The sequence below is a fragment of the Oncorhynchus keta genome, chromosome 21 (genome assembly GCF_023373465.1).
Source record: "Oncorhynchus keta strain PuntledgeMale-10-30-2019 chromosome 21, Oket_V2, whole genome shotgun sequence".
Classification (NCBI taxonomy): Eukaryota; Metazoa; Chordata; class Actinopteri; order Salmoniformes; family Salmonidae; genus Oncorhynchus; species Oncorhynchus keta.
Window position 1 is genome coordinate 1902246 of NC_068441.1, and position 23361 is coordinate 1925606.

Here is a 23361-nt window from a genome sequence, read left to right on the forward strand (position 1 = left end):
AGTTTGACACAATTCAGATAGTAATGAAATGAGATCGGGAGACAGGCAAATGCTAGAAACAGTGGGAAGGTTGGAAGCAGTGATTGAGCCTTGTTGTGTTATCACTACAGCAAGGCTCTGCACAGGATCTTTTAATATTAATGGTTGATGGCAGTCGGTAACCAAATCATAGATGGCAGTCTCCTTGTCCATAGACTGCTTTCAAGGTGAGAACACAAACATTTTGTAATTTGGGGTCGAAGTCGCAAATTTAAAATAGGGCTAATTTCGTATAATCTCCCAACCTGAATATCAGTATTCCGGTGGTTTATTCCTACTAGTTGAAGATCCTTACCATGATCTTACTCTACATAGAAAACAATATGATGCGTTTATGAGTTGAGTTCCCTTACCATCTCTGCCTAGCATGTGCACAATAGTAAAATAAAATACATCTATTTTTGATTCCTGGAGCATTCAATATCCATTGCTTATCTGTATGACTTATTAAAAACTGTCCATGAATCACTGCAAAAATACGTCGCCTCATATAACTCACTTTCAAAAGACACAAGGAGGCAAGTCATATTTCAAATGTGTGATTACACTGGCAAAATTGGGAAGAAGTGGAATAATAAAATAAGTGTGGGGAATAACAGTAGTTTTCTTGCTGCCAAGCACAGTAATTACCCTATATTTTAGCCCATTGTTAAGAATGAAAGTTGTTCCACTGATCAGGCTAAATAAAGTAAATTGTCAATGTTGTGCGCTACTGGTACGAAGTCAGGTGCAGGAGAGCAGTGAGTTGTGATCAGGCCCACTTTTATTTGGAAAAAGCACAAAAGACAGACGCAACTGCGTCAAAAATACACCAGCCACAGGTAAAAGTCAATAAGCACGAAATCACTCACAAATATACAAATGTATGACAAATACATACAACGGGTCAAAATACAATACCCGGGGGAAAACCAGTCTGGTGCATCTTACTCAACACTTAACAAAACAATTTCACACACAGACATGGGGGGGAACAGAGGACTAAATGCATGCAGTGTGATTAGGGAATTTAAACCAGGTGTGCAGGGAACAAGACAAAACAAATGGAACAATGAGAACATGGAGCGGCGATGGCTAGAAAGCCGGAACACGGCCCGAACAAGGAGAGGAGCCGACTTCGGCGGGAGTCGTGACATAAATAGTTAATAAAAATGTCTTGAAGACAAGATGCCATAAATCTGCCCTCACACCCTAACTCAATTATTTTATATTTATTGTCCCCCCCTCTAGAATAAAACATACAATTTGGGGTTTACAATGTTTGACTCAATTATTTTCATAGTTACAAATCAGGTCACCCTACCAAACTTCCCTGCTAAAACATACTGTAGGTTTGTCTGGTGGCGTTTCATTGTCACAGCATAAATGCCAATCACCAAACAAGGGGACTAATGCAAATTGGGATTAAATCGACTTTAGTACGTGCTGTCAAAAGGCTGCATTCTGCAATAGGGACAGGAGTAACATCAACTTAATTCTGTTGCCAACATAGTACATAAAACAGTGCTGTGTCAAGACATGATAATGATAGAGGCTCTGCATGTGATGTAAAACTGTAGGCGCAGAAGCTCAAACTTCAAAACGATTTGGAGCACAGTTGAAAAGAACACGCTGACAATACAATGGACTAATTAGAAAAATAAAAGCACTACTTTTCAATGTGTGAGATATGAGTTATGCATTGAGAGTGTGACGAGATGGTCAAATACGTGTGTCTCACGGGCAATGTGTGAGAGTTGGCAGCACCCGGATGGATTTCATCCTGACCACAAAACAGTTGCTGACATTTTCTGACCATTCTGGAACTTTTCGGGTTTATGACATAGCCCTCTAGTAATTTAGTAGGATCTCTATGGCTGTTCCAGCCTCATTGGGGAGCTGTGACACATACAAAAGTATTCATCCCCCTTTGCTTTTTTCCTATTTTCTTTGCATTACAACCTGAAATGTAAATGGATTGTTATTTGGATGTCATGTAATGGACATGCACACAATAATCCAGACTGGTGAAGTGAAATTCCAAACATAATTTGAAAAGTGGTGCGTGCGCATATGTACTCACCCCCTTTGCTATGAAGCCCCTAAATAAGATCTGGAGCCACCAATTACCCTGAGAAGTCACATAATTAGTTAAATAAAGTCCACCTGTGTGCAATCTAAGTGTCACATGGTCTGTCACATGATCTCAGTGTATATGTATACACCTGTTCTGAAAGACCCCAGAGTCTGCAACACCACTAAGCAAGTGGCCATAGGACCACTTTAAGCCGTACACTCCACAGAGCTGGGCTTTACGGAAGAGTGGCCAGAAGAAAAGCCATTGCTTAAAGACAAAAGTAAGCAAAAGACTCCCCAAATAAAATATCTGGTCAGGTGAGACTAAAATTGAGCTTTTTGGCCATCAAGGAAAACTATGTCTAGCGCAAACCCAACACCTCTCATCACCCCAAGAATACCAACTATGTTTTTCATCCTCAGGGACTGGGAAACTGGTCAGGATTGAAGGATTGATGGACAATGCTAAATAGAGGGAAATTCTTGAGGGAAACCTATTTCAGTCTTCCAGAGATTTGAGACTGGGAAGGAGGTTCACCTTCCAGCAGGACAATGACCCTAAGCATACTGCTAAAGCAACACTCGAGTGGTTTAAGGGGAAACATTTAAATGTCTTGGAATGGCCTAGTCAAAGCCCAGACCTCAATCCAATTGAGAATCTGTGGTATGACTTTTAGATTGCTGTATACCAGCGGAACCCATCCAACTTGAAGGAGCTGGAGCAGTTTTGCCTTAAAGAATGGGCAGAAATCCCAGTGGCTAGATGTGCCAAGCTTTTAGAGACATACCCCAAGAGACTTGCAGCTGTAATTGCTTTTGTCTTATGTGTTGTTTGTTTCACAATAAAAAATGTTTTACATCTTCAAAGTGGTAGGCATGTTGTGTAAATCAAATGATTACAAACCCCCCAAAAATGTATTTTAATTCTAGGTTGTAAGGCAACAAAATAGGAAAAATGCCAAGGGGGGTGAATACTTTCGCAAGCCACTGTACATGCCCCCTCGTAAAGTCTGTGATCAACATTGGATGGGTAAGGTGGGCAGAATAAGTTTATCAATATTTGAACGGGGTGGGGAGGATTGATGGGACGGTGAGGTGCCTGGGGACAGGAACACACAGGAGGTAGAGGAGAATGACGGAGAGAGTGAGATCTGAAAAGCTTGGTATTGTGAATGCTGGGTATCATATATCATGTCTGTGGTGGTGAAGAGGAGAGGGAAGGGAAGGGGATGAAGAAAGCTTTGGTAATGTAGAAGGCAACAGGGTGGTGGTGATGAATGAAGAAAGGCTTGGGAGAGAAAGAAGGGGACAGGGTGGGTGCTGGTGGTGGTGGTGTAGACGAGAGAGAAGGGGATGAATATAGACAAGTAAGGGAACAGGGTGGGTGGTGGTGGTACGTTGGAATACAAGGAGAGATGGGCAGGAAGGACAGAAGGGATGCAAGTCCTGTTAGTTCCATACCTGCTGCTTTAACGGAGGGAGGCATGAAAGACACATGGATCAGAGGCAGAGAGAAATAAAGAGAGAGAAGACAGGGGACATTGTGATTCATTTAGAGCCCCTGTTGAAGGAAGAGGCTGGGACAGGGGGAGAGAAGGATGAGAGAAATATGACAAGAAATCTGTGTTAGTTTGTTTGGTGCCACATGGGGTTGCTATAGGGGGTACGTATATTGTGCGTATGTTTGTAAGTGTGTGTGTTTGGAGAGTGTGTGTGCATGCATGGCTGTGTTTGTGTACGTGTGTGTGTGTGTGGTCTCTCTCACTGTACTGGTCTTGTTACTGTACATATTGCTAGTCAGTGACAAGTCTACTGGTCCGTTTAACAGCTGTACTGTAACGTTATTGTCCCCCAGTCAGTTTGATACAAGGTCAGTCAGACGGCTGGGTTTCAATTCAAGCCTATTTAGTCACACATTACGATCAGCTGTAGTAGCTTTTACAGTCAGAGCTGCACAGAGCATCAATATAATCCACTATTGATTCCTTCCTCTCGGTCTGTCATTTTTTCTCTCTTTGTCTCTCTCTCTCTCCATCTCTCCCTGTCTGTTTCTCTCTATGTCCCTCGCTGTGTTTATCTCCCTATCCTCTCCCCCATCTATTTCTCTTCTTCTCCTCTCTCCCTCCCTCCCTCCCTACCTCTCCTCTTTCTCTTTCTGTCTCTATATGTCTCTCACATCAGTGTCAGATCTAGCCTAGTACTGAGAGCCATATAAATGACAAAGATTACAGAGCCTAGAGATGACAGAGCTTAGATATCAAATAGATATAATCTGTCATGCCATAGCTCAGTGGAGCCCAGTGAAGAGCTAGGAGAGCCAAGGGGACCATTCAACCTCCTCTCGTCATCTCACTGTGTAATTTCATTAGATACACACCGTTCCACTGATATATCACACCCATCACAGGCTACAGTGACAAGTAGCCTAGCGGTTAAGAGCATTGGCCCAGTAACCGAAGGGTCGCTGGTTTGAATCCCCGAGCCGGCAAGGTGGAACAATCTGTCTTTCTGCCCTTGAGCAAGGCAGTTAACCCCCCAACAACACCTGCTCCCAAGGTGCCAATGACATGGATGTCAATTAAGGCAGCCCCCACACCTATCTGATTCAAAGAGGTTGGGTTAAATGCAGAATACACATTTTGTTTAAATGCATTCAGTTGTGTCCACTATTAGGGTAAAGGTGGCCGCATACACCGGTTCGGTTGGCACCTAGTAGAACTTGGCTAAGCGAACATCTGTGCTCGTATACTCCCTAAAGACATTCGCTTGAAAAATGAGAACTACAATATTACTGTTGTTTGTCCCTCGGGCCACCGTAGCAACAACATAGCCAGAATCAATTCCTCAAAAGACTAAATTAATCAAAGATGTATCAGGAAATCTGTCATTTATTTTGACATTGTGGCCGAAGAGGTCTTAGTCTTAATGATGTTTGTTACAGTATTTCTCAGTATTTCTCAAGTGAAAGAATGTGCTTGAAAACTAGTCGTCTCTCATTCCATGACAACAAACACTTCATTTTCCCACTCCTACTAGCTGTAATACTGTTGACCAATCACCTACGAAGGGGGCGTAGACTTCCGCTACCGAACTTTAACTTGCCTCAAGATGTTTTTTTTGTGTGCACAAACTGTTTGGACTGGGAAGCATACGGTAAGCTTAAAAGTACGTGTGAAATGTGTGTGTGTGTGTGTAAATCAGCCCCATCCCATTCTAATAGCTGAACGGGGACGCTACATCCTTGTTCATTCACTAAACGCTTAGAAAGGTTAGAAACATCAACTGTCTTTCAGCAAGGTTGAAAGTCTTTCAGACAACTCCAAGGATGTTCTGTACTGTATGTCCCGTTTGTCTCCTTTATGGATCATGTGTGCTTCAATAAGTAGGTGCTTCATCTCTTTGTGACCAGTAGACCCAAGGACCCAAGGATACGTATGTATTCCATCATTCTGATCTATGAAATCTGTCTGAAAATGTTGGCCTCAAGTCAACTGTAACTTTCTGCATAAATCTAAAGTGAGTACTGTAGCTAGAAACCTTATTCACACTGTATCTACAATCAGACAGTAACAGACTAACACTGAATACAGTGTCAACATGATGAGCTATTAAGGATGTCTTAGAAGCAATGATAAGCGGTTGTATCTCCGTTATAAATCTGCTATAAGCAATAATACGATTAGTCTAGAGTATTCCAAACTTACCCTACAAGATCGGGAGTACTGCTGGTTTGCTGTTCTACCTGAGAAATATAATTGCACCCACCTGGTGTCCCAGGTCTAAATCAGTCCCTAATTTAGATGTAAACAATGAAAAAAAGCAGTGGGACTGGTTTCAAGGTCCAGATTTTGAATTTGAGGGATATAGGCAGTTGTAAGAGTAAGCAGTAGTGCTATGATATTTATATGATATTGTGTGCCGTAACAGTGATGGTAATGTGAGAAGGTAGATTTGTGCTTTCTCTGCAGTATGAGGATATGCAGTGACAGGTAACAGGAGAATTATGCTTAAGTTGTACGTAGTGACAAGGCAGTTAAAAGGAATATCAGAAAGTAGTGGTGTTTACAGTCTACTTCACAGTGATAGTATTGTCAGAAGGTAGTACTAGCTCTACTTACTCTACAGTTTCCCAGCTCCTCTGCAGATAGAATTATGGTGCCACATTTCTTCCCAGCTATCCCCCTGTAGAAAACAGGGAAAGAAAGAGAGAGGACAACACATGGTTGCGTTTAGCCAGGTGCAGGTGTAGAGGTGTCTGTACAGTAGAGGTGCCAAGTTCCAGTCCTCCAGGGCCAGAGTGTCTGGATCTGTTGGCACATATTGATCAGGAAATGTCAATTAGCTAGAGATGGAACACACCTGGTTGTCCAGGTCAGAATGAGACACTCATTTGCATGTACCAGAATCGACACGCTACTCTGTCACTGTCCATGGTGCTGAAAGCAACCAGAGCGCAAGGTTGAGAGTTGTTGTCCATGGTGCTGAATAGAGTTCTCCTCTCTACTTCTCTTTTTAAACACCATCTGCCACCCTTCAGCAGTGCCTGCTTCTGTTCTTTCCCTCCGTTTAGGAGACATAATAACTGGACAGATTGATCCATATGTTTAGTTTTATTCTAATGCCCTCGAACGAGCGTGTTATGAATGTCATAATTTGAGTTTTTACAGTTTTACAGATCAGTGAACAAAGCAGCCACCAGCAAAATATATAAGGAGAGAGATAGAGAGAGAGAGAGAGAGAGGATCACTTAGGAAGATGACAGACATAGATGAGAGAGTAGGAGAGGAGAGGTGGGGAAACACCTGAGGCTGAGTGAAAAGCACCTTTTTGACTTCTCACTCACCCTCTCTTTTTTTTTCTCTCTCTCTCTCTGTCTTTCTCTCCCCCCCCTCTTTCTAGCGACTGTGTGTATAAGAGCCTCGGTACCAGCCCTCATTAAAACCCATCATGGATCCACCGTGCCTCTACCAGACACTGCAGGCTGCTTCTCAAATATCCCATAATTCCTCTGACCTTTGTAATAACCCAGCCATGAGAGTTACAGCCGCCATTAAAGTGAGTTGTTAGTTTGTGCTGTTCATTATGCACTAGAGGGAAGTGGTGCGTGTGTGCGTGTGTGTGTGTGTGTGTGTTTGTGTGTGATGTCTCTCTGTTTGACCAGGGGGTTTAATGACACCGGCGTGGATGTCTGCTAATTTGCTCATTCATCAATGGACGTGTGTCACGAGAGGAGGGGTCTGTATCTTAACAATGTGATAGGACTGCGAATGGGTGAGGTGGCAGGGCAGGGTTGTGTGTGTGCGTGTATGTGTGTCATTCCTCATTATCCTTATCCATCTCTCGCTTTGCCTCAACTCATCTCCCCCAATATCCCCTCCCTCCTAGATGGTGAAGCTGATGTCCCAGTATGAAGCTCATTGGTGCTGGTTGAAGGTCAAAAAGGCAGTGGTCCCTAAGGATCCCTTCAGATCTACACTGCCAGGTCACTCAACGAGAGGAGAGGGTCAGGGAATGGATTTATTTATTCATTTAGGGCCCAATTCAGACTAAGGAAATGCTCCCTTCTCAGTGATTGGTATTCAGACTTACCTTGTGTAGGTACGTAATTGACTTTGCAGGCGGGTTTCCCTTGCATGGGCTGAATAAATTGAATTCAACTCTGAAAACCCTCCCACTTGCTGGCCAAAATCATTTATTGTGGTGTTTTAATTCAATAGGGTTTTCAGTACATGTATCTAAATCCATCCCTTTAAATTTGGTGTACCTTTAATTTTATTAAGCCATGTAAATCAGTGGAGGCTGCTGAGTGGAGGATGGCTCATAATAATGGCTGGAACAGAGTGAACGGAACGGTATCAAACACATGGAAACTATTTGTTTGCTGTATTTGATACCATTCCACTGATTCCGCTCCAGCCATTACCACGAGCCCGTCCTCACCAATTAAGGTGGCACCAACCTCCTGTGATGTACGTACACACATATTGGTCTCCTTTCCAGCACCAATGGGTAGATTATTTAATACTCTGATCATGTAGATTATGCAGGGTTAGAAAAGTATGTATGAATCATATACATAAACAGAGTTGGAGAGCCTTTAAACAGTAAATATATTAATTAATAAAAATACAGTAGTTTGATTCATCCTGAAAGTTGCCATATTCATTACATTTTGGAATGTGAGAAAAGTGGACAATAGGTTGAACAATACTCCTAGAAATCTACCCTGATCCTCACTAATCAAGGAACTGTGATGACAATGGTCCAGTCATCGTGAACTGTGAGCCAGGCTTCCAGGTTTAAACTTCTATGTACGGTCTGCCTTCCACAAGGATTCAAATACTGTAGGAAACATGTCCCAAATTATTGCACAACTTCTATTACGTTAGCCTAACGCAATCCACTATTGCTAGCCATCCTCAGGAACAACCGCATAGACCTGACAGAGGAAAGAAAGGTAAACTAACGATGTAATGGAATGATGCAAAATGTAGGCTACAAATTGAAGGAAACTAAAAGATCACTGCACAAGTGGCAGTTTTTATTATGCATGTGGGTATTACTGATGGTGGCTCATATGTAATGTAATGCAAATGGTTCAAATACTGTATATACATATATATATATATATATATATATATATATATATATATAAAATAAATAAATTAAATAAATAAATTAAATAAATAAATAAAACATTATACAGTGCATAAATCAACTCTGTAGGTTTGGCATTACCATCAGTGCGCAAAGATTTCCATAGATTACAGCCTCGACTTGGGTCTTCAAATTTCACCCCTGCAAATTATGAAGCCACAGGCCTAGAGTAAAAATGTGGAATATCGACACAGCTATTTATACTTTATTGTGGAAAAGAGGCCCGAAATACCTGTCATGCTTTTCAGTTTGCTGAAATTACTATTTTCACATTTGTCTCCAGTAATCACAAGGTAAAATAGATCTAAAACAACTGTCCTTTTTATTTAAATCCCCTACTTATTGCCCTCCAGATTTTAATTACAGCCAGTTTGCTACAGCAGGAAGAGGATCCCGCAGCAACAGGAAATGTGAAATATTGTTGTTATTGTAGGAGTTGATACACTTTTTGTTAGGGCAAATCAAGTCTGAGTTTTAAAGTGGAAATTACAAACTTTAGAAGCCTTTTTAAACCTTGAATACATTGTATATTCTATTACAATATGCAAATGCGGCAATATTTAATAAAAATATGCACATATTGGGGCCTCCCGGGTGGCGCAGTGGTCTAGGGCACTGCATCGCAGTGCTAGCTGTGCCACCAGAGACTCTGGGTTCGAGCCTAGGCTCTGTCGCAGCTGGCCGTGACCGGGAGGTCCATGGGGCGACGCCCAATTGGCCTAACGTCGTCCAGGTTAGGGAGTGCTTGGCAAGGGATATCCTTGTCTCACCGCACACTAGCGACTCCTGTGGCGGGCCGGGCGCAGTGCACGCTAACCAGGTCGCCAGGTGCACAGTGTTTCCTCCGACACATTGGTGCGGCTGGGTTGGATGCGCGCTGTGTTAAGAAGCAGTGCAGATTGGTTGGGTTGTGTTTCGGAGGATGCATGGCTTTCAACCTTCATCTCTCCCAAGCCCGTACGGGAGTTGTAGCGATGAGACAAGATAGTAACTACTTACAATTGGATACCACAAAATTGGGGAGAAAATTCAACAACAAAAAAAGCACATATTTGCATATCGCATAAATACAATATTTGGAACACTGGATGAAGTTGGCCTAAATATTTTTGCTTTATTTTGATAAAGATAAAGATAATGTTATCTAGAATAAAAATGGAGAGTATGAACCGGCCTTCAATTGGCCCAAACAGACATTTATTTATGTTTAGTTCCGATTTTTTGGCCCGGTCTGAACCAAAGTAATGGAAAGTAAAGTATACTTCAGTACAATACAGTCCAGCACAGTAGAGTATAGTACAGTATAATAAACTGTATTGTACCCTACTTTACTGAATTAAACTGTACTGTACTCTACTGAATTAATCTCTACTGTCTTGTACCGTACTGTACTGAACTGTGCCGTACTGTACTATGCTGTTCAAACCTGAGAAACATAGCCTAGGCGTCTATGATTCGTTCAGATTTGGTCTGGTCCGGACCAACCACATTTGTATTTGTTTGGGGGGGGGGTGGAGCTCATTAGAATAATAACCAGAATTCTTTGCAAGTGTTAGTTTTCGATTTACATTTTGGTTATTCAGCAGATACTCTTATCCAGAGCGATTTACAATCATTGCATTCAACTAAGATAGATAAACAACAACATATCACTGTCATAGCAAGAAAAATATATTCTGTAAATATACTTCTGTTACTGATAATGTTATTGTAGTTGAAGTTGTCTGTTCTGTAGGAGCTACTTTGAACATCATCGCTGACCGTTTTAAAGCTTTTGAAAAGTAAGTGTGACAGATGGGAGCAATAATAAAGATGGGAGCAATAATAAATATACTATGCTGCGATCTTCAGTTGGTTCCTCTTCTATATTAAATGGATTTAAACATAATTATTGTGATATAATGCTTACATCATTGAGAATGTATGTGCAGTTGAAATCTGGCCATTGATTCTACAAAATATGTATTTTCAACATCTTTAAATGATGTCTTTTCAACTTTAATTCTGAACCCGAAAATGTACCTGATTTCAATGTCTGGATAATACGCATTTTCAACGTCTGGACAATACGCATTTTCAACGTCTGGACAATACGCATTTTCAACGTCTGGACAATACGCATTTTCAACCTCTGGACAATACGCATTTTCAACGTCTGGACAATACGCATTTTCAATGTCCGGACAATACGCATTTTCAACCTCTGGACAATACGCATTTTCAACGTCTGGACAATACGCATTTTCAACCTCTGGACAATACGCATTTTCAACGTCTGGACAATACGCATTTTCAACCTCTGGACAATACGCATTTTCAACCTCTGGACAATACGCATTTTCAACCTCTGGACAATACGCATTTTCAACCTCTGGACAATACGCATTTTCAATGTCCGGAAAAGATGCCTTTTCGCCTTTCATTCCGAATATAGAATGAACCTATCTTACTTTGCCTACTGGGTGGTAAAGTGTTAATGCTCTGAGCAGCAAGATTGAGAGACGACAGCACACTACGTCTTTCGTAGAGAGAGATCACACAAATACACCCTCCCCTTCCCACTATCAGCTATTTCATCACCATTCCACGAGTTCTGAGAAAACCTTCAAGGCCACTGAAACCCCAAGACACACACACTCTCTCTCTCTCTCTCTCTCTCTCTCTCTGTCTCGGTCTCGCTCACAACTTTATGGTCCTTTCAAAACAGCCTCAGATAATGAGCAGTTGCTCCAGTGCAATCTGTCTCCTTGCAGGATCTGAACACTCCTTTCTATCCCTCTGTGTGCGCGCGCGTGTGTGTGTGTGTGTGTGTGTGTGTGTGTGTGTGTGTGTGTGTGTGTGTGTGTGAATGTAGATAACAGGAGACAGTTCGCCTTTGAAGGAAACCAGGGAACTAGAGAATGGGGAGAAGATCCAATCAGATCCTATTCACTCCTCACCACATACATACACTTCTGAATGAGAGACACAGAGTTCCACAACACCCCTGTCATTATTGAGAACCTGCCGCGGCACCACAGCATTAAACCAAACGCACAGACGACCCAAAAGACTCCGATAAGCAGCGCTATTTGAACTTTGCAAGATGCGATGCGGAAGGAAGCGGCTCTCAACACTGAAGCAAAGCGAGGACCACTGAAGAAGTGAACAGTGTTCCCACCACACAGCACACAACAAAAACGTACAACAGACAAAGCGACGGTGCGGCCATGTTCTCTCCATCTCCCTTGCATGTGTAATGCAGCCATTAATACACAGCTTCAAAGCCGAGGGAGAAGACAGGGGTTTGAAGATTAAAGTAGAGCACTGTTAAAATGCTATTGCGAAATGGGGAGAGGGCAAAATGGGGTGTGGGTGCTGGGTGTGCACACACACACACGCACGCACGCACACGCACGCACGCGCACGCACGCACGCACGCACGCACGCACGCACACACACACTTACTATCAGCGTTGACAAGCTTTAATCACCGTACAATACTCTTGAGGTAGACAAAGAAAAACAAGTATAAAACGCTATGAATATGAAAACCTTAACATATTCCTCTGACTAGAGAGAGAAAGGTAGAGACATCGTTAGAAAGCAGTGAAATATCATGGGGAAAAACACGCCTGTGTATATTTGACATAATTTATCATTTTCAAAATAAATATATTTTGGATAGATTTTTAGAATGTACGATTAAAGTATTTGATTATTACATCATATTTCAACGACGGTAAGGAAAAGGCTATGTTATATCTCCATACTCAGGTTAACACCCCACATACTGTACATTCCAGTGCTAGCCTCCCTACATTGGCTCCTGTTAAGGTTAGGGCTGATTTCAAGGTTTTACTGCTAACCTACAAAGCATTACATGGGCTTTCTCCTACCTATCTCTCCGATTTGGTCCTGCCGTACAGACCTACAAGTACACTACGGTCACAAGACGCAGACCTCCTTGATGTCCCTAGAATTTCTAAGCAAAGAGCTGGAGGCAGGGCTTTCTCCTATAGAGCTCCATTTTTATGGAATGGACAGCCTATCCATGTGAGAGACGCAGACTCAGAGATCTTCGTGGGCTATACTCAGCCTTGTCTGAAGGTACTCTCGCTACTCTCTCCTCTTCCATCCTATCATCTCTTCCCTCTGCTCAAACTTTCTCCAACCTATCTCCTGATTCTGCCTCCTCAACCCTCCTCTCCTCCCTTACTGCATCCTTCGACTCTCTATGTCCCCTATCCTCCAGGCCGGCTCGGTCCTCCCCTCCCGCTCCGTGGCTCGACGACTCATTGCGAGCTCACAGAACAGGGCTCCGGGCAGCCGAGCGGAAATGGAGGAAAACTCGCCTCCCTGAGGACCTGGCATCCTTTCACTCCCTCCTCTCTACATTTTCCTCCTCTGTCTCTGCTGCTAAAGACACTTTCTACCATTCTAAATTCCAAGCATCTGCCTCTAACCCTAGGAAGCTCTTTGCCACCTTCTCCTCCCTCCTGAATCCTCCCCCCCCCTCCCTCCTCCCTCTCTGCAGATGACTTCGTCAACCATTTTGAAAAGAAGGTCGATGACATCCGATCCTCGTTTGCTAAGTCGAACGACACCGCTGGTTCTGCTCACACTGCCCTACCCTATGCTCTGACCTCTTTCTCCCCTCTCTCTCCAGATGAAATCTCGCGTCTTGTGACGGCCGGCCGCCCAACAACCTGCCCGCTTGACCCTATCCCCTCCTCTCTTCTCCAGACCATTTCCGGAGACCTTCTCCCTTACCTCACCTCGCTCATCAACTCATCCCTGACCGCTGGCTACGTCCCTCCCGTCTTCAAGAGAGCGAGAGTTGCACCCCTTCTGAAAAAACCTACACTCGATCCCTCCGATGTCAACAACTACAGACCAGTATCCCTTCTCTCTTTTCTCTCCAAAACTCTTGAGCGTGCCGTCCTTGGCCAGCTCTACCGCTATCTCTCTCAGAATGACCTTCTTGATCCAAATCAGTCAGGTTTCAAGACTAGTCATTCAACTGAGACTGCTCTTCTCTGTATCACGGAGGCGCTCCGCACTGCTAAAGCTAACTCTCTCTCCTCTGCTCTCATCCTTCTAGACCTATCGGCTGCCTTCGATACTGTGAACCATCAGATCCTCCTCTCCACCCTCTCCGAGTTGGGCATCTCCGGCGCGGCCCACGCTTGGATTGCGTCCTACCTGACAGGTCGCTCCTACCAGGTGGCGTGGCGAGAATCTGTCTCCTCACCACGCGCTCTCACCACTGGTGTCCCCCAGGGCTCTGTTCTAGGCCCTCTCTTATTCTCGCTATACACCAAGTCACTTGGCTCTGTCATAACCTCACATGGTCTCTCCTATCATTGCTATGCAGACGACACACAATTAATCTTCTCCTTTCCCCCTTCTGATGACCAGGTGGCGAATCGCATCTCTGCATGTCTGGCAGACATATCAGTGTGGATGACGGATCACCACCTCAAGCTGAACCTCAGCAAGACGGAGCTCCTCTTCCTCCCGGGGAAGGACTGCCCGTTCCATGATCTCGCCATCACGGTTGACAACTCCATTGTGTCCTCCTCCCAGAGCGCTAAGAACCTTGGCGTGATCCTGGACAACACCCTGACGTTCTCAACTAACATCAAGGCGGTGTCCCGTTCCTGTAGGTTCATGCTCTACAACATCCGCAGAGTACGACCCTGCCTCACACAGGAAGCGGCGCAGGTCCTAATCCAGGCACTTGTCATCTCCCGTCTTGATTACTGCAACTCGCTGTTGGCTGGGCTCCTGCCTGTGCCATTAAACCCCTACAACTCATCCAGAACGCCGCAGCCCGTCTGGTGTTCAACCTTCCCAAGTTCTCTCACGTCACCCCGCTCCTCCGCTCTCTCCACTGGCTTCCAGTTGAAGCTCGCATCCGCTACAAGACCATGGTGCTCGCCACGGAGCTGTGAGGGGAACGGCACCTCAGTACCTCCAGGCTCTGATCAGGCCCTACACCCAAACAAGGGCACTGCGTTCATCCACCTCTGGCCTGCTCGCCTCCCTACCACTGAGGAAGTACAGTTCCCGCTCAGCCCAGTCAAAACTGTTCGCTGCTCTGGCCCCCAATGGTGGAACAAACTCCTCACGACGCCAGGACAGCGGAGTCAATCACCACCTTCCGGAGACACCTGAAACCCCACCTCTTCAAGGAATACCTAGGATAGGGTAAGTAAGGGTAAGTAATCCTTCTCACCCCCTCTCCCCCAACAAGATTTAGATGCAAGTGGCTGTTCCACTGGTTGTCATAAGGTGTATGCACCAATTTGTAAGTCGCTCTGGATAAGAGCGTCTGCTAAATGACTTAAATGTAAATGTAATGTATGTTGGTGGTCTGTTGACTTCCCTCTAGTGGTCTGGGGTTATATCCTGCCTGGTTGGCCCTGTCCGGTGGTATCGTCGGAAGGGGCCACAGTGTCCCCAGACCCCCCCCTGTCTCAGTATCTATGCTGCAATAGCCTATGTGCCGAGGGGCTAGGGTCAGTCTGTTATATCTGGTGTAATTCTCATGTCTTTCTGGTGTACTGTGTGAATTTAATTATGCTCCCTCTAATTCTCTCTCCCTCCCAGAGGACCTGCGCCCTGGCTGTCATCCTGGCTGTCCCCAGTCCACCTGGTCGTGCTGCTGCTCCAGTTTCAACTGTTCTGCCTGCGGCTCGGGAACCCTGACCTTTTCACCAGATGTGCTACCTTGTCCCGGACCTGCTGTTTTCGGCTCTCTCTCTAATGCACATGCTGTCTCGACCACTGAATGCTCGGCTTTGAAAAGCCAACTGACATCTACTTCTGAGGTACTGACCTGTTGTGTTGCACCCTCTACAACCACTCCCTCCTGCAGCAAAGCACCCCCACAACATGATGCTGCCACCCCCGTGATTCATGGTTGGGATGGTGTTCTTCGGCTTGGAAGCATCCCCCTTATTCCTCCAAACATAATGATGGTCATTATGGCCAAACAGTTCTATTTTTGTTTCATCAGACCAGAGGACATTTCTCGAAAAAGTATGATCATTGTCTCCATGTGCAGTTGCAAACCGTAGGCTTTTTTAATGGCATTTTTGGAGCAGTGGCTTCTTCCTTGCTGAGTGGCCTTTCAGGGTAAATCAAATCAAATCAAATCCAATTTTATTTGTCACATACACATGGTTAGCAGATGTTAATGCGAGTGTAGCGAAATGCTTGTGCTTCTAGTTCCGACAATGCAGTAATAACCAACAAGTAATCTAACTAACCATTCCAAAACTACTGTCTTATGCACACAAGTGTAGGGGGATAAAGAATATGTACATAAAGATATATGAATGAGTGATGGTACAGAGCAGCATAGACAAGATACAGTAGATGGTATCGAGTACAGTATATACATATGAGATGAGTATGTAAACAAAGTGGCATAATTAAAATGGCTAGTGATACATGTATTACATAAAGATGCAGTAGATGATATAGAGTACAGTATATAGGTATACATATGAGATGAATAATGTAGGGTATGCAAACATTATATTAGGTAGCATTGTTTAAAGTGGCTAGTGATATATTTTACAGCATTTCCCATCAATTCCCATTATTAAAGTGGCTGGAGTTGAGTCAGTGTGTTGGCAGCAGCCACTCAATGTTAGTGGTGGCTGTTTAGCAGTCTGATGGCCTTGAGATAGAAGCTGTTTTTCAGTCTCTCGGTCCCAGCTTTGATGCACCTGTACTGACCTCGCCTTCTGGATGATAGCGGGGTGAACAGGCAGTGGTGGTTGTTGTCCTTGATGATCTTTATGGCCCTCCTGTAAAATCGGGTGGTGTAGGTGTCCTGGAGGGCAGGTAGTTTGCCCCCGGTGATGCGTTGTGCAGACCTCACTACCCTCTGGAGAGCCTTACGGTTGTGGGCGGAGCAGTTACCGTACCAGGCGGTGATACAGCCGCCAGGATGCTCTCGATTGTGCATCTGTAGAAGTTTGTGAGTGCTTTTGGTGACAAGCCAAATTTCTTCAGCCTCCTGAGGTTGAAGAGGCGCTGCTGTGCCTTTTTCATGATGCTGTCTGTGTGGGTGGACCAATTCAGTTTGTCTGTGATGTGTATGCCGAGGAACTTAAAACTTGCTACCCTCTCCACTGCTGTTCCATCGATGTGGATAGGGGGGTGTTCCCTCTGCTGTTTCCTGAAGTCCACAATCATCTCCTTAGTTTTGTTGACGTTGAGTGTGAGGTTATTTTCCTGACACCACACTCCGAGGGTCCTCACCTCCTCCCTGTAGGCCGTCTCATCGTTGTTGGTAATCAAGCCTACCACTGTTGTGTCGTCCGCAAACTTGAGGGTCTCAAGTTTGATGACGAGCTTGGAGGGTACTATGGTGTTGAATGCCGAGCTGTAGTCGATGAACAGCATTCTCACATAGGTATTCCTCTTGTCCAGATGGGTTAGGGCAGTGTGCAGTGTGGTTGAGATTGCATCGTCTGTGGACCTATTTCGGCGGTAAGCAAATTGGAGTGGGTCTAGGGTGTCAGGTAGCGTGGAGGTGATATGGTCCTTGACTAGTATCTCAAAGCACTTCATGATGACGGAAGTGAGCCTGTGGTAGTCGTTTAGCTCAGTTACCTTAGCTTTCTTGGGAACAGGAACAATGGTGGCCCTCTTGAAGCATGTGGGAACAGCAGACTGGGATAGGGATTGATTGAATATGTCCGTAAACACACCAGCCAGCTGGTCTGCGCATGCTCTGAGGGCGCGGCTGGGGATGCCGTCTGGGCCTGCAGCCTTGTGAGGGTTAACACGTTAAAATGTTTTACTCACCTCGGCTGCAGGCCGTGTCAGTGGCACTGTATTGTCCTCAAAGCGGGCAAAAAAGTTATTTAGTCTGCCTGGGAGCAAGACATCCTGGTCCGTGACGGGGCTGGTTTTCTTTTTGTAATCCGTGATTGACTGTATACCCTGCCACATACCTCTTGTGTCTGAGCCGTTGAATTGAGATTCTACTTTGTCTCTATACTGACGCTTAGCTTGTTTGATTGCCTTGCGGAGGGAATAGCTACACTGTTTGTATTCGGTCATGTTTCCGGTCACCTTGCCCTGATTAAAAGCAGTGGTTCGCACTTCCAGTTTCACGCGAATGCTGCCATCAATCCACGGTTTCTGGTTTGGGAATGTTTTAATCATTGCTATGGGAACGACATCTTCAACGCACGTTCTAATGAACTCGCACACCGAATCAGCGTATTCGTCAATGTTGTTGTCTGACGCAATACGAAACATATCCCAGTCGACGTGATGGAAGCAGTCTTGGAGTGTGGAATCGGACCAGCGTTGGACAGACCTCAGCGCGGGAGCTTCTTGTTTTAGTTTCTGTCTGTCGGCAGGGATCAACAAAATGGAGTCGTGGTCAGCTTTTCCGAAAGGAGGGCGGGGCAGGGCCTTATATGCGTTGCGGCAGTTAGAATAGCAATGATCCAAGGTTTTGCCAGCCCTGGTTGCGCAATCGATATGCTGATACAATTTAGGGAGTCTTGTTTTCAGATTAGCCTTGTTAAAATCCCCAGCTACAATGAATGCAGCCTCAGGATGTGTGGATTCCAGTTTGCAAAGAGTCAAATAAAGTTTGTTCAGAGCCATCGATGTGTCTGCTTGGGGGGGAATATATACGGCTGTGATTATAATTGAAGAGAATTCCCTTGGTAGATAATGCAGTCGACATTTGATTGTGAGGAATTCTAAATCAGGTGAACAGAAGGACTTGAGTTCCTGTATATTGTTGTGGCCACACCACGTCTCGTTAGCCATAAGGCATACGCCCCCGCCCCTCTTCTTACCAGAAAGATGTTTGTTTCTGTCGGCGAGATGCGTGGAGAAACCAGCTGGCTGCACCGACTCCGATAGCGTCTCTCCAGTGAGCCATGTTTCCGTGAAGCAAAGAACGTTACAGTCTCTGATGTCCCTCTGGAATGCTACCCTTGCTCGGATTTCATCAACCTTGTTGTCAAGAGACTGGACATTGGGGAGAAGTATACTGGGGAGTGGTGCACGATGTGCCCGTCTCCGGAGTCTGACCAGAAGACCGCTTCGTTTCCCTCTTTTACGAAGTCGTTTTTTTGGGTCGCCGGCTGGGATCCATTCCGTTGTCCTGGGTGAAAGGCAGAACGCAGGATCCGCTTCGCGAAAGTCATATTCTTGGTCGTACTGATGGTGAGTTGACGCTGCTCTTATATTCAGTAGTTCTTCTCGGCTGTATGTAATGAAACCTAAGATGACCTGGGGTAATAATGTAAGAAATAACACGTAAAAAAACAAAAAACTGCATAGTTGGGTATGTCGATTTAGGACGTGTTTTACTGTGGATATAGATACTTTTGTACCTGTTTCCTCCAGCATCTTCACAAGGTCCTTTGCTGTTCTGGGATTGATTTGCACTTTTCGCACCAAAATACATTCATCTCTAGGAGACAGAACGCGTCTCCATCCTGAGTGGTATGACGTGGTCCCATGGTGTTTATACTTGCGTCCTATTCTTTGCACAGATGAATGTGGTCCCTTCAGGCGTTTGGAAATTGCTCCCAAGAATGAACCAGACTTGTGGAGGTCTATAATTTTTTTCTGAGGTCTTGGCTGATTTCTTTTGATTTTCCCATGATGTCAAGCAAAGAGGCACTGAGTTTGAAGGTAGTCCTTGAAATACATCCACAGGTACACCTCCAATTGACTCAAATTATTTCAATTAGCCTTTCAGAAGCTTCTAAAACCATGACATCATTTTCTGGAATTTTCCAACCTGTTTAAAGGCACAGTCAACTTAGTGTATGTAAACTTCTGTCCCACTGGAATTGTGATACAGTGAATTATAAGTGAAATAATCTGTCTGTTAACAATTGTTGGAAAAATGACTTGTGTCCTGCACAAAGTAGATGTCCTAACCGACTTGCCAAAACTGTAGTTTGTTAAGAAGAAATGTGTGGAGTAGTTGAAAAATGAGTTTTAATGACTCCAACCTAAGTGTATGTAAACTTCCGACTTCAACTGTACATATACAGCACAGGAGGTTGGTGGCACCTTCATTTGGGAGGATGGGCTTGTCGTAATGGCTGGAGCAGCATTGTTGGAATGGTATCAAATACATAAAACACATGGTTTCCTTGCGTTTCATGCCATTCTATTAGCACCGTTCCAGCCATTATTATGAGCCGTCCTCCCCGTAGCAGCCTCCATTGATATACAGTGTCTTCAGAAAGTATTCACACCCTGATTTTTTATCACCCCTCTACACTCAATTAAATACAATTAAGTTAAATACAGAAACATTTTAAAAAGCAGCAGCTACTCTTCCTGGGGTCCACACAAAACATGAAACATAACACAGAATGACAAAATACAGAACATCAATAGACAAGAACAGCTCAAGGACAGGTGTGTTGGGTCATGGAGATGAGATGTGACTGTTACTTGAACTCTATGAAGCATTTATTTGGCTCTTTGTGGTTTTTGCAACTTGCACTTAAAGAAACTTTCAAAGTTCTGATTTTCTGACCTTTATTTTATTCCCTTATTTGAACGGTTCTTGCCATAATATGGACTTGGTCTTTTGCCAAATAGGGCTATTTTCTGTATACCACCCTACCTTGTCACAACACAACTGATTTGGCTCAAATGCATTAAGAAGGAAAGAAATTCCACAAATTAACTTTTAACAAGGCACATATAAATCTTGGTGAGAGAATGCCAAGTATGTGGAAAAGCTGTCATCAAGGCAAAGGGTGGCTACTTTAAAGAATCTTAAAAATAAAATATAATTTTGATTTGTTTAACACTTTTTTGGTTACTACATCATTCCATATGTGTTATTTCATAGTTTTGATGTCTTCACTATTATTAATGTAGGACATAGTCAAAATAAAGAAAAACCCTTGGAAGAGTAGGTGTGTCCAAACTTTTGACTGGTACTGTATGTATTCACACCCCTTTGCTATGACACTCCAAAATGAGCTCAGGTTTATTCAATTTCCTTTGATCATCCTTGAGATGTAACTTCACCTTGATTGGTGCCCACCTGTGGCCAATTCAATTGTTTGGACACCTGTTTATATAAATTCCAACAGTTCACAGTGAAGGTCAGAGGAATACAGTTCTGGTTCAGGAAAAAGATGGCAAAGGTGGATGATGGGTTCAAATCAACCAGTGCGCCGAGTAAAGTTGGTCAAGACAAATGTTCTGAATGGATAACAGTAGTAGCAGAAACTCGAACAAAAATGAAGTTGTCTAAAATTGGAGTGGAGGATGGATGTATTAAAGATAATGAATCACTTTCTTGTTGGGATGCGTTTGTCGAGAAAGGGTGCATATGTGGGAAACCCGTTTGAGGTGTCAAATGGTGAAGTATGTGCTAGGAAAAGTGGAGTCTGTCAGAGTGACCAGGAGTGGTCTTACTTGGATTATTAATTGTGTTTCTGAAGAACAGAGGAAGATAGCAGTGAGCCTCAAAAGAATCAGAACAACGGAAGTTTTGAAGTTCGGAGAAGAGCACCCGTCAATGGAATAATCTCAGGGGTGATGCCTTATGTTAAGGTCGAATACCTGAAGAAAATTCCTGGTGTGGATCGTGCTCTGCATCTGATCCGCCAGTCCTGTTGTTTTCTACCAGTGGCGGTCAGTGCCGATTTTTTTTCATAAGCGTGGCCTTATTTCTAATACAGGATACTGGAGGACTGTCATTCATATTCCATTCACCCAGTTCAATGTAACAGCTATAGGTTTAGGCAAAATTATACTCAAATTTTCCCTATACCCATCATGAGGCTGCTACAACCTAGCCTATGAATGCAAGTTTACAACGCAGGTTGAGAGACAAATTTGAGGTGACAGATAGTGACATTCAATACCAACCTGCACACACTTGCCTGGATCTAGTTGATATAGGGTGCAATCATTTGTCCAACAGTTGATAACGAGAGTTTCTATTGGACAAATTCAGGTATGTTTATCACCGTTTTGTTCCGTTTGCTTCTGTTTAAGAAATGTTTTTGAACAGAATCGCGGAATGAATACATCCCTGATCAAGAGTAAACACAGTTAACTTTCATAGCAGCCACGTTGTATTCCTTCTTGCAACTATGCACTCTCTTTCTCTCACCTCTTCCCATCGCTTGTGGACTTCAATGCACAACACATCAGCTGTATGTGACCAGGCAAAAAAAGTATTTCCAAGCCAAATCGCTACACACAGCCTACATCATTGTCACCATATTAGTTAAAGTAAAGTCATAGTTAGTTAGTAAACCCATTACATTTATGCAGTAATGTTATAGTGTACAGTCAGTAAGCACTTACACCGGCAACCCCCGGTGGCAGTAAATTAGTTCGACCAAAAGCATACAGTTTTCTGTTGGATAGTGATATGCAGCTGGCTAACATAGCATCCCTCTGTTTGAGCATGGTGTTTCAGTAGGCTAAACTAGTTAGCTGCATTTGCTAACTAAGTAAGTGAAACAATGAAACAAAACAAAAAAAATGACACACTATAAAATAGTGCTTTTAAATTATTCTGTGACATGCTTATATCTAGTAAAAAAATGTTAACTAAAAATGATAACTTTTAAAAATTCACTGAGGAGTTTGGTACTCTCCTTCCTCCTTTAAGGAGCCTCCATTGATACCTACACATGTGAAGCTTGGTTATGTCAGATATGCTGCAAGAGCTTTTGCTATGTTTTTTTAACATAAAAGTTGTTTGATTTAGTTTAATTGATTCATTAATTTATTTTTGTATTTTGTAAAATTTTGGGGAATCCTGTTTCACATTGAATTGTGCCAATATACCATAGAAGTAGTGCATGTCAGAGAGCACATGCTGCTGTTGAAGTGGTTTTGTCCGTAGCGTTGTTTTGACAAGTAATGTGGACAAAAGGGAGGAAATTGAGAAAAGTTGGTGAAGCAACATCTGTGCTGGGTGTCAGTTCTGATGGTATGGAGCAGGAGGATGAGGGTCAAGGACCGGAATGGTCGGTAGTGGAAAGATATAGGAAGAAGCGAGATCATGATACAGAAAGCAGTGGAGCGCAAAGAAAGCATAAAGAGGACCAAGATAGGAAGCAAATATGTGTTAGAGTGGAAAGTGGTGATATTGTCTTTTTTTGTACTTTTACTTATTTTTCTCCCCAATTGGTAGTTACAGTCTTGTCACATCACTGAAACTCCCATATGGACTCGGGAGAGACGAAGGTCGAGAGCCATGCGTCCTCCAAAACATGACCCTGCCAAGCCGCACTGCTTCTTGACACACTGTTCGCTTAACCCAGAAGCAAGTCAGCTTGTAGGCACCCGGTCCTACACAAGGAGTCATTAGAGCACGATGGGACAAGGAAATCCCGTGCCGGCCAAATACAGCCTGGGATCGAACACTGGTCTGTAGTGATGCCTCAAGCACAGAAATGCAGTGCCTTAGACCATTGTGCCACTCAGTAGGCCCCTGTGGTGATAGTGTTTGATGAGACTACAGGGTCTCACTTACACCCTATCAGACCAACTAAGGACGTAGAGACAGTGGTAGGTGAATTGACATTAGCTCGGTTCATTGAAAATGGTTGATTGTTAATATTTTGTGGGAGCCAGGCT

The 23361-nt window shown here is 43.9% G+C and overlaps 1 protein-coding gene across 2 annotated transcripts in view; it reads right to left on the reverse strand.

Annotated features, from left to right (window-relative positions):
• Window positions 1-23361, reverse strand: part of LOC118399920 (copine-5) — a 227055-nt gene that overhangs the window by 72107 nt on the left and 131587 nt on the right. For both annotated transcript variants that reach the window (XM_052473214.1, XM_052473213.1), the window contains one exon: window positions 6213-6276. In XM_052473214.1, the coding sequence (XP_052329174.1) occupies window positions 6213-6276 (64 nt within the window). The remainder of the gene's footprint in view (window positions 1-6212; window positions 6277-23361) is intronic.